This window comes from Elephantulus edwardii, unplaced genomic scaffold (assembly GCF_000299155.1).
Source record: "Elephantulus edwardii isolate Elephantulus edwardi_28Jun2011 unplaced genomic scaffold, EleEdw1.0 scaffold00041, whole genome shotgun sequence".
In the NCBI taxonomy this organism is placed as follows: Eukaryota; Metazoa; Chordata; class Mammalia; order Macroscelidea; family Macroscelididae; genus Elephantulus; species Elephantulus edwardii.
Genome location: NW_006399791.1, coordinates 8,715,184 through 8,727,844, shown reverse-complemented (window position 1 = coordinate 8,727,844; position 12,661 = coordinate 8,715,184). Strand labels below are relative to the sequence as shown.

At 42.1% G+C, this 12,661-nt stretch overlaps 1 protein-coding gene across 1 annotated transcript in view; it reads left to right on the top strand.

Annotated features, from left to right (window-relative positions):
* ABHD2 (abhydrolase domain containing 2) overlaps window positions 1–12,661 on the top strand; it is a 97,112-nt gene that overhangs the window by 40,834 nt on the left and 43,617 nt on the right. Inside the window, exon 2 of the mRNA XM_006885174.1 lies at window positions 8,077–8,252. Coding sequence (XP_006885236.1) covers window positions 8,077–8,252 — 176 coding nt within the window. The remainder of the gene's footprint in view (window positions 1–8,076; window positions 8,253–12,661) is intronic.

Sequence of the window (12,661 nt, the reverse complement as noted above, 5' to 3'; positions counted from 1 at the left end):
TCTGACTATGCTACAATGGTTCCCAGAGTTTACATTAAGCAGGTCTATTTCAGAAATAACTACCCAGCTCTCCAAATTGTTGAAAAGCCCCTGGCTGATGATAGCCTCAAAAAAAGCAACATCCTAATATACACATACATGAATTTGATACATTTTTAAAGCTAAAATCTGGCCATTAACCTCCTCCTCTGAAAACCTGCTGGAGGGCTAGCTGTGAGTTTGTTGATGGCACATGACAACAGTCGCCACTAACAGCCATTATTTAATTTTATCAGCCTATCTACCACTCCTTATACATAAGAATTACCTGGAGAGGTATAAGAATCACCTGGGGATCTTGTTAAACTGTAGCTTCTAATTCAGCATATCTGGGATGAAAAAGCAAATTTTCAGTACAGGGTCGAACTGGAATGAACAAGTTTAAAACTCTCTCTTAAGGTGGGAGCAAATTCGTATCATATTAACTATTTTCTGACCTGTGGAACATATAGTGCCCACCTACATTTGCCACCTGTGTGTATAGTGTGAAACCTATATCCTGCCTTTAGTACATGCTGTCATCTGGCAGGGGCCTGTGTAACTGCATGAATCTGAGGAAACGGGTTCCATCTCATGAACCCAAATACCCGAGACCCCTCAGGAAATAATATATGCTACATCATAATTGTATATAAATTCATATTGCCTAAAAATGGTTTTTATTTTTTAAAATTTAATTCAAAATACCTTCTCACTGAAAACACATGGTTTCAACAAAAAATTCAAAGCAGAAAATAATTCAAGTTTTGAAAGGGTGTAAAATTGTCCATAGATCAGACATTGGAGACTGATCAGAGTTTTCATCAGAGTTATACTAATATGAATGAATTTTCCTTGACAAAATATTTTCTGGAACAAATATAGTCTGGGACAATTTGATTCCATGATTAATTTCTTATACAATAGAGTTAGCTTTTTTGTTTTAAGATATGTTTTCTTTTTAAATTTTTTCCACAGAGCTTAGAATCCATGGTCAAAGTTTTGGTTAATATGGTGTACTGCTAACAAGAGCTTTGCTATAGCAAGTTTCCTTGTAGTTATTATTTCTACCCAAACCAGTCTTGTATATCAAATTTAGTTTATAGAAGTGTTTCTGTGAAAACTGACTCTTTCTGGCACTTTTTTTTAAAAAAAGAGCTTTGGTGGCATAGTCCTTAATGTGTGGGCCTGCTAAATAAAAGGTCAGTAGTTCAAATCCAGCAGTCACTCTGAGGGAGCCCAATGGGCCATCTCCTTCTGTGAAGACAAAGGGCCTGAGAAACTCGGTGGAGGCTCACTCTAATTTAGCCTCACCTTGGTGCTGGTGGATTTGGTTTGGGCAGTTTAAACTGTTACCCGTTTTTCTTTTTCATTTCTTCTTCCTGCCAGTAAGAGCTCTTGTGAAAAAGAGTAAAAACTGATAGTACAGACAACCACTATTTCTTTAAGTCTTGGGATTACCGAAGAAGTGAGAGAGGAGTGAGGAAACGGCCTCAAGCCAGCCTGATGGGAGCAAAGTACAAAATGGGCTACTTGACTATATAAATTAGTAGAGAACAGTGGTTTGGAATCCCAAAAGCCTCATTTCCAGATGTCACCTTTATAGAAAACAGCCAACCTCTTGTGTGTACTCTGATTTGCTTTTCAGAAAGATGGATATGAGGGGAAATGTGTGTCCTTGGTAATTGATGTTAACTCTGTGCCCACTCAAAGGCAGAGTGTGTGTGAAAGTGAGAATGTCCAAATTTTTCCTTGATGTCTTTCTGATTGGGCAATTTTGGTGGGAAAATGTCCCTGTTTTTCTTTGAGGTCTCTCTTGCTGGACAGTTCTCTCCATAAAGCCACATGTTGATTATAGATGGGGTCAGAAGAGAAGGACAGGCTAACCTCAATATCTTCTTTTGCTTTAGCTTGTTTCTTACTTAAAAAGCATTTCTTAACCACTGGCCACAGCACAAGATTGGATAGATCATTATGTAAGCTATTAAAGGCATTTAAGACATCATCTCTGCTTTTAGAAGTTATCACAACCCTCCACCCACAAACTCATTGCCATCAAGCCACAGCTGACTCATCACTGACCCTTCAGCAGGTTTTTGGAGGCTGTGAATCACTTGGCAAGGGACTGCCCATCTTTCTCCCAAGCAGCCTCTGGTGGATTTTAACTGCCAGAGAGTCGCCACCTTTGGATTTGTGGTGCAAGCTCCCATTTTAGGAGGTTAGTCAGGAGCAAAATATACCCAAATGCTTCATTTTAAAGAATATGTACACACACACCCCGCCCCCGCCAAGAAACCCAATACCCGTTGCTGCCCAACTTCTAGCAGACATAGGGCAGAGCACAGCCACAGTATAGGGTTTCCAGGGCAGCTGACTTTCTCCATGGAGCAGCTGGTCAGTTCAGACCACAGCCTGGCACTTAGCTACTGCACCACCAGGCCTGGCTCTCTGTCTCTGTTCTATCTCTCCCTTCCCCGGCACACATGCCCGCGCGCACGCGCGCGCGCGCGCGCACACACACACACACACACACACACACACACACACACGCGCATGCATGCATTCAAATTAATGTAGTAAAAACTTTCTATAAAATACTAAGAAGGCTATAATGTTTTATTATAGGGCATCAATAACTTGAGAGCTAAATCTGTGGTTTGGGATGGAACCAGTAAATATTGTAAATATGTCCATTATATGCTTCCATCAAAAATCCTAAAATTGTGATGGAAATAAACAGGTTTATTCCACAATTTGTCCAGGAAATAAAATACTCAGGAATCCTCTAAGAAAATTTTGAAAAAATTCATGAAAAGACCTAAATTATTTCCTCTCAAGATATTCTGTAAAGCTGTAGTGCATAGCAGTATCCTACTGAACTAGGATGGGCAGATAGATACGGGAGCCAGGACTGAAGAGACAGCAACTGATATAAATATATAACTAGGAATTTGCTTTATCATAAAGAGAACAGTTGAAATCAGTAGGGAAAAGAGGTAAAATGGAATAAGAAGAGTTAGCTAAACTGTTAGAGGGAACAGTCTAATTAGATCTTTACTTCACATTGTTTTACAAAGTAGGATTTGAAAGTAGTACTTTTTAAAAAAAAAAACAAGCTATAGGAGTCATAAAAAGAAAATATTTTTTAAGTTGACTGCCAGAATAACTCTTTTAAAAACATAGTGTGAAAATACAAAAATGTTTGTTTAAATAAAACCCCTTCACTCACAATGTATAAAATATATGTGAGAGATGAAGTATATAGCCAACAGGGCAAACCATGTGCAGCTTGTACTAGATAATGGATTAAGTAGAATTATAAAAAGAAAATGCTGTCAAGTAAATAGGATAAAGTTGAACAACGATAGAAAAATGAATAAAGCATGTGGGCAGATGCTACTAATTCACCAAAGAAAAATACAGTTGGCTAGTTAACATATGAAGCGAAGAATTACAAATTCAAACAAGAAACTTTTTTTTAAACCACAGGTTAGATCAGCCATCAGAAAGAAATATGTATTCAAGAGATGCCCGTTGCCTGTGTGACAGCCCCACCCCTCAATCAGAATGGCCGAAATGTAAAAGATTGATGCTAATAGTTGATGAAAATTGAATACTTCTGTGTATTAGTGGTAGGAGGGAAATTGGTGCTCTTTAACTTAACTGTGTACAGTTGGCACTGAACTGAGAAAACCACACGTGATCCTAAGGCAGTTACTACACACATGTGTGCAAATTCTTCCCATGGAGAATGTGCTTAGATTAAATATAGTGTCTGTGGAAAGATAGTAGCCAAATGCCAATCATGCTATAGTCATCACATTCATAAGCACTGGGATACTAACGAAAAGGTTGACAGTTCAAACCCACTCAGAGACACCGTAGAAGCAAGAAGTAAGACCTGTCAGTCAGCTTCCAAAAAGTCAGTTTTAAGAGCGTCATGTAACATTTTATTCAACACACATGGGATCACCATGGACCAGAATCCACTGAGTAGCAGCTCACAACATTTTTTAAAATGCCTAGATTTATCAAAACAACTATGAGATATCCTCTCACTCCAGTCAGAATAGCAAAATTTAACAGAACAGCAAGCAACAAATGCTGGCGAGATTGTAGAGAAACTGGAACTCATATTCACTGCTGGTGGGAGTGTAAAATGGTGCAACCCACTCTGGAAAGCAGTATGGCGCTTTCTCAAAAAGTTGCAAATAGAGATACTATTTGACCCAGCAGTTCCACTACTGGGAATATATTCCAAAGAGACCATAACTGACATCCAAGCAGATATATGCACACCCATGTTTATTGCAGCTTTGTTCACAATAGCGAGGAGTTGGAAACAACCCAGGTGCCCATCAACAAACGAATGGATAGAGACGCTGTGGTATATTCACACAATGAAATACTACGCTGCATTGAAAAACAAGGAATTCATGCAATATTATTCAAAATGGGTGACCCTGGAGGACATTATGCTGAGTGAAATATCTCAGTTGCAAAAGGAAAAATACTGCATGGTGCCACTGCTGTAAAATGGGACTGATATCAGGGTTGTGCTAAGACTGAGAAAAACTGGATAAATTGTGTCTACTGCACTGAAACAGATGAGGGAGTGAATAATTTAAAAGCAATGTATGGTAGGGTCTTGTGGTTATCACAGGAGTCCACAATTAAGGTTGCATAGTGGAGTGTACGTGGGGCGGTGGGAGGGGTGCAGGGGGGAATTGTATATCAAAGAATTTTACTTTTCAAAGAGAGGAGCGAACTGGAGGGGGAGAGCCTGGGGAGGGCTGGGCAGGGAGAAAAGTGCAACAATGAATGAATGGAAATCCAAAATCTCTGTAAATGTTCATTAAAATTATTTTTAATAAATGCGTAGATTTGTCTTTTTCGTTTTAGCATGAGTCATTTCAGCAGGTGCTCTCTAAATGCTTTGGTTGTGACATGTGCCCAGGGGAGGGACACAGGCAAATGGGCCCTGGCTGTGGACCGGGCAAAGGAGAGCTCAGCTTGACCCTTTAAATTAACCAGGCTCTGGATGTTAGCTGGCTGGTGTGCAGAAGGAGCTGCACTTCCAGATAAACTACATGGTGCCCAGAACAGGGCCAGCAACCAAACTGGAAATGAGACCACAAGTTCAACTAGTAGCTGATCAGGAATAAAACTGGGTGTGAAATGAGAGAACATTCCAGACAGAGGAAATGGGCTGAGGGAACATTCATAGTTCAGAAAAAGGGTGTGTCTGTGTTTTTATTATTTGTTCTGTAACATTAATAGCAGACTATTTATGAGAAGTCTCAGGTCAGTGTAGTCCCAACTGCTTAACCTGCTGTGTAAATCCACTAATTTCTAACATTAATAACTTCGTCCATGGCTCAGTTCCCCAATTCCTCTATAATCTTTGGGTTTGGTGATTTGCTGCAAGGTCCTCCAGAAACTCACACCTGTCGGGGAATGACTGTCGTGACTGTAGGTATGCAGGCCAAATTTTTGTAGAAACTGGTGAGCAATGGACTAGGCTGGATGCAGCTGGATACTTAGTTTACTGTATACAATTTCTCAGTCCAGACAACTTCACATCCTACGTTAACACAGTCAGGCTACTGCTCCTTTGTTGCTGTTTTCATACACCCCACGGTGTGGAGTGCATGCTTATATTGAATCCACAGCTGTTTATGACTTGCGAGACCACATGCCCACATCAAGGTAGCTGGAGATCATTTCCCCAGAGGGGGCTAGGAAAGCAGTTACCAAGGTCTCTGACACACAGTCTGTTTGAGGTGGAGTTGTGAGCATTTCAGGATCCTTGAACTTAGGGAAAAAGAGGTAAGTAGACCCCTTTTCTCCTGAGAAAGAGTGTAACGGGCCTCGTTGGCCAAGTTAGAGCCATGACATAGCCAGGCCTGTGTGATTAAATTATCCTGCCGCCCCTAGTGAGTCCATGAGAGCAAGAAGGGGAAGCGGGGAGCAGGCAGGAGGCCGTCTGGAGGCTGTTGCTGTGATTCAGAGAGGATGACATGCCCTTGAACCATCCTGGCGTCTGGGAACCTGTGAACAGCCAAGAGAGAAAATGTATTAAGCCACATTGTCCAAGATGATTCTGTAGTCTGAACAAGATCACAAGTTGGTCATAATGAGATCAATTTATTCTTCTGACCCCTTGTTGTGAGGCATCCATTGTGAGGTGCAGTCAGGTCGGTCCTGAAGTAAACATTGCCCAGCCCTGCACCAGCCTCTATGGCCTGCTGTGCGTGGGCTATTGGTGCATATTTCTGGGGTTTTGTGGCCTAACAAAGTTGTCCCCTAACCTTCCTCAGAAGTTGTCAGGAGTGTGGGTTCTGGGATCATCCTCCCCCCCCCGCCCCCGCCCCCCCCGGCATGCCCAACTCATTGTCCAATTGGGTAGCCTGAAACACTTCATAAATTCTGTCTGTATTTTGTATAGTATTTTTATGTCATAGGCCTGCCTTCTGTTACTGTCATCATCCACTGATCTCTCCTAAGTGCCTTCATCTGCTTTCCAAACGCCCTGACGTCTGCGCTGTAGTCACATCCATGGGATTTTTGTTGGCAATGCCTTCGGGTCCTTAAGATCTTAAAATACTTTTCTCTTTCTGTCTCATCCCCTCCTAAGAGGAGACTCATTTGGGAATCAGCTTACTTAGATCGTAGCTTAATTTGTTTAATTATAAACTGAACAAAGGCAACCCAGAGAAAAGTAAATCTGACTTAGGAAGGACTGGGATCATCTAGTTTTGAGAGAACTAATAGGCAAGCATGAATGGCAAATTGTTTAAGGTAAACGCTTAATAAAACACCACTACAGCCTAAAACAGTGGCGAAGAACTGTTTACCATGGCCTGTTTGAGATGATGTGGCTCTAATTACCACAGGACACATGTCCTGTCCTGGCCAGCCATCCAGGTTGGCCCAAAACCACTGCAGAGATGCCAATAATGACAGCTTCGGCCAATGGGACTGTCTTGCCCTGTGCTAGTGAACTATCAGCAGTGGGTAATTATAACTTAGAGCACATTGTTCTCACAGTAATTAATCAGCATGTGATTTTTTGCATTCCCCAAGAGCCCTGGTAGTGCTGTAAGTAAGCCATTCCCTGCTAATCAGAAGGTTGACAGTTCAAGCCCATCAGCTGCTCCATTGAAGAAAGCGGAAGCAGCCTGCTTGCCTAAAGCGGTAGAGCTGTGGAAGCCTAGAGGGCAGTTCTGCCATCTCCTGCAGGGCACTCTGAGTCAGAATCCACTTGGTGGATGCAAGTTTGAGTTTTAGGTACCAAAGACAAGAGTCATTGTGCTTTCCCAAACAACGTTGTTACGGAGGCATTAGGCCTCACTTGGACTAACAGCCATTTAGCCTCCATTAGTTTAATTTACCAGACATTTAATTCAATATAATCCAGCAAATACTTGCAGGACCCTGCCCCTTTGAGCATGTTTTCTGTGGTGGAAGATGGGGCCCTCCACCCCCAAGGCACTCCAGGGCTCTTCTCATGGTTTACAGCCCTTCTTGGGGGGGTCACTGCCGGCGGGCAGTAAGTCTGGATAATGGAGTAGCCATTGCAGCTGTGGCCTCCCTGAGCATGCGTGCTGCACCAGCTATTTTATATACATCAGCTCATTTGATAATGAGGCTAGCCCTGTCAAGTTGCATGTGTTCAAAATGTATAATTGCTTTCTTTTTAAAATCTCTATTATGTAAATAACCCAAGTTGAATTACTTGACGCTCTACATTTTGAAATCTTCCCTGTATAAATACGTCCTGGTTGATTTCTAAAGCTTATCTAATGCATTAATTAATAAGGAGAATCGTAATATATTTGAAGGTTAAAAAAATTATTCCACATATATTTATATATACTTTTCATTGTTATGTACTGTCAAGTCCTTTCCAACCCATAATGTCCCCATATTTAGTATACAGAGTTTGTCAGGGACAAAAGAACAAGTACGTTAAAAATTTCTTCTCAAAGGTTTTTTCCAAGCCACATTAAGGACTATGGAGAAAAGTAACCCCTCTCTCTCATTTCCCTCTCTTAGATACATTCCACCGTTGATCTGGGGGAAAAGTGGACACATTCAGACAGCCTTGTATGGGAAGATGGGACGGGTGAGGTCGCCACACCCCTACGGGCAACGGAAGTTCATCATCATGGCAGATGGAGCCACTTCGACCTTCGACCTCTTTGAGCCATTGGCCGAGCACTGTGTCGGAGGTGAGCTGGTTTAGAGCGTGTGGCTGGGCCATTCCCTGTACATATACTTGTCACCAGCTCTGTACACAGCCTGGAGGCTGTTAGGAAACCAACTGAGATACATCACTTGGGACTAACCTGCTGAGATTAGCTCCAGCTTGTGCTTGCAACACACCCTGTTAAGCTCTTAAGATAGAATTATTGAGAGCAATTATTTTAATCCTCTCGTGGAATAGAGAAACTTGATGTAAGGAGATGAAGGAGAACCTGGAGTTCAGAGCTTTGCACCCTTTGTTGATAATAGCAACAGAAGCCAGGGCTGTTCTCAGTGTGTCAAGTTACCACACCAACCCAGCAAGATGTGGCAGTGAACCTGAAGTTAGCCACATGCTAGAGGTCAGCTTTGTTGGTGGGTTAATGATAGTAAGGACTCATTATAAAATGCTACTGGTGAGGCTTTGACAAAGCAGATGTCAGGATCCTTTTGGGTGTCTTCTTCTGGAAGAAAGCATGGCTTATGAATCTATAGTATTCAAGGATGGTTGTTGTTGTTATGTGCCGTCAAGTGGTTTGCGACTCATAGCGAACCTATGTACAACAGCCCTAAACCGTGCTCTATCCTGTGCCAATCTCATTGCCTCTAACACACCCATCCCGATTACCCCAGTCACTGAATCAATCCACCTCATAGAGGGTCTTCCCCTCCTGCGTTGTCCCTCTACTCTACCCAGCATGATGTCCCTCTGTAAAGACCTGTCTCTCCTTACAACATGTCCAAAGTATGTCAGACGAAGCCCCAGAATCCTTGCCTCCAAGGAGCAGCCTGGTTTAACCCTCTCTAGGATGAATCTGTTTTTCTTGGCAGTCCATGGTATATTCAATACTCTTCTCCAGCACCACAGCTCAAAGGCGTCAATTCTCCTTCTTTCCTCCCTAGTCATTGTCCAACTCTCTGATGCATAACAAGTGATTGCAAAAACCATGGCCTGTATCAGGCACACCTTAGTCTCCAGAGAGATACCGTTGCTCTTGAGTACTTTGGAGAGGTCCCTAACCGCAGACTTTCCCATCGCAATACATTTTTTGATTTCCTGGCTACTGGTGCCAAGAGTGTTGACCGTGGAGCTGAGCAAACTGAAGCTGTGAACAATCTCAATCTCTTCACCATCCATCCTGATGCTACCGATTGGTCCAGTGGTGAGAATTTTTGTCTTCTTGACATTGAGCCTCAATCCATATTGAAGGCTACAGTCCTTGACCCTTATGCAGTAAGTACAAGAGGTCCTCCTCAGTTTCAGCGAGCAAGGTTGTCATCTGCATAACACAGATTGTTGATAGATCGTCCACCAATCCTAACGCCATGCTTCTCCTCATAGAGCCCAGCCTCTCAGATAATCTGCTCTGCATACAGGTTGAAAAGGTATGGAGATAGGACGCATCCCTGACGTACACCCTTCCCAATTTTAAACCATGCAGTGTTGCCCTGCTCTGTTCTGATGACTGCCTCTTGGTCCAAGTATAGGTTTCACATTAGCACAATTAAATGTTCTGGGATTCCCATTCTTCTCAGAGTCAGCCACAGTTTGTTATGACCCACACAGTCAAATGCTTTGCATAATCAATGAAACACAGATAGACATTCTTCTGGTATTCTCTGCTTTCAGCTAAGATCCATCTAACATCAGCTACAATATCCCTAGTACCACGACCCGTTCTAAACCCAGCCTGGACTTCTGGCAGTTCTCTGCTGATGTACTGTTCCAGTCGTTTTTGGATAATCTTCAGTAGAATCGTGCTTGCTTGTGAAATCGATGATATTGTTCTGTAGTTTCCACACTCAGTTGGGTCGCCCTTCTTTGGTATGGGAACAAATATAGACCTCTTCCAGTCAGTTGGCCAAGTGGTTGTTCTCCAGATTTCTTGGCACAACTTGGTGAGCACATCCATGGCAGCATCTGTTAGTTGAAATATGTCAATTGGTATACCATCTATTCCGGGGCCCTTATTTTTTGTTTTTTCCTTCGAAGCAGCTTTAACTTCTGCCTTCATCACCATAGGCTCTGGCTTAAATGCTATTAACTTCTTTATCTGCCAGTTCCTTTCGGTACAATGACTCAGTATATTCCTTCCATCTTCTTTTGATACCTCCTGGATCATTTAACATTTTGCCTAAAGCATTCTTGATTGTAGCAACTCGAGGTTTGAATTTGCTCTTCAGTTCCTTGAGCTTAAGAAATGTATTCAAGGGTACCTAGTTATTTATAGGAGCTCACATAATACTTAGGGGTAAATTCCAGTAAACATATTATAGCTCTCAGTTATTTAAAGTAACTAGAACTGCTGAGTCGCTAGTGAGGAAGGTTTAATTTATGTTCCCTCTGCTTGGAATGCTCATCCCTAAACCTTCACATGGCTGCGCACTTTATCCGGGCTTCCGTTCAGCTGTCATCTTCCCAGGCAGACCATCCCTGACTTCCCTCCCTAGTGCTTGCTTCTTGGTAAAGCCATAATACCTCATGCTAACTATTACTCTTTAAACCTATTTGAGTTTACTGTCTGTCTGCTAACATATAGCAGTCCTCAGAATCCAGGACAGTCTGTTCCCAATAAACAGTCCCTTAAGGAATGGATAGGACTTTAGAGCAGAGGTTCACATTGTAGTTGTAAATCTTGTAACTGTTGTCATTATCTGACTTCCCCAATGTCTAAGGTATCTAGTGCTGCTATAACAAAAATGCCATAAATGGGTGACTTTAACAAATTTCTTTTTACACATTTTTAGGAAGCTAGAAGTCCAAGTCCAGGGTGCCAGCTCTGGAGGAAGGCTATCTCCCTCTGTTGACCCTTGAGGAGGGTCCTGGTTTTTAGCTTCTGTTTCCTGGTTCCTTGGAGATGGTCCTATGTCCTGGCATCTCTCTTCCCTCCCTCAGCGTAATCTACACATTTTATATATTGTAAAAGATTGACTTGAGACATGCCCAAATTAAATCCTGCCTCACTGACCTAAAAAAAAGACAACCCTTTCCTAAGCAAGGAGGATGGGATTGACAACGTAGATTTTGAAGCAACTCAATTAATCTATAATGTCCAGGTGAATTTTTTTGTCTTTTATTTTGAATGCTGTTCTTTCTACAGTTAAAGTATAAAATTTAGTCTGGTCATTTTCTTTCTCAGAAATAGGACTAAAGTGGGAAGTTGAAAAAGATTGGAACTTGTTCCTGCCTTTCCATGACCCCACCTTGTCCTTGACTCCTGCTCTACAGAAAAGATGGCTGGAGGTGGTTCTGGGGAAGGCAGTATTTGCTCTCAAAGAATGCTCTGAGAAAAGCAGGCCTTCTCCCCCTTCTCCGCTCACTCATCAGTGTGCTTAGGTTCTAAAGTGCACAAGGAGCAACTCAGCCAGGGGGAGCTGTCCCCATCGGCAACAACATCCACAATATAAAACTGATCTCTGTAAGGGCACACATGGTCCCCATGCAAAATACAGCCCCTAAGTTGGTTCAGACAGTACTCAGTCAATGGTAGGATACAATTCCTCAGTGAATCCAAGCAGCTTCTCTATCAACAGCAAGATAACTCTGGTTCTGGAACCTCTTTGCCTGGTAGTCATGCAGTGCTTTCTCGGCTTTTCTTTCCTAATGTCAGAGTTCATCTCAGGGCTCTGGCCCTGGCTCCATTAGGCTGTGTCTTGTCACATTTTCTTTCTCTTTTTTTTCTTCTCTTATTATTAATTTTAATGAAAGTTTAGAGAGACTTTGGATTTCCATTCATTCATTGTTGTACTTTTCTCCCTGCCCAAACCTCCCTCCTCCCCAGTTCACTCTTCTCTTTGAAAAGTAAAAGATCTACAACCAGGAAAAGATAAAATAGATGAATGGGACCTTCTAAGAATTGAATCCCTATGCATATCCAAAAACTTCTCCAACAGGGTAAAAAGGGAAGCCACAGACTGGATAAGAGACTTATATCTAGAATTTATAAAATACTTGAGCACCATAACAAGATAAAGGTAAACAATCCAATTGAAAATGGACACAGGATATGAACAGACACTTCACCAAAGAAGACATGTTCAAAATCCCTAGCTCTAAGAGAGAGGCAAATCAAAACAACTATGAAATATCATCTCACCCCAGACAGAATAGCAAAATTTAACGAACATCAAGCAACAAATGCTGACGAGGTTGTGGAGAAACTGGAACCCTTATTCAGTGTTGGTGGGAATGTAAAATGGTACAACCACTGTGGAAGGTGGTATGGCACTTTGTCAAAGTTGCAAATAGAAATACCATTTGACCCAGCAATTCCACTACTGGGAATATACCCCAAAGAGACCATAACTGACATCCAAGCAGATATATGCACACCCATGTTTATCGCGGCTTTGTTCACAATAGCAAGGAGTTGGAAACAACCCAGGTGCCCATCCA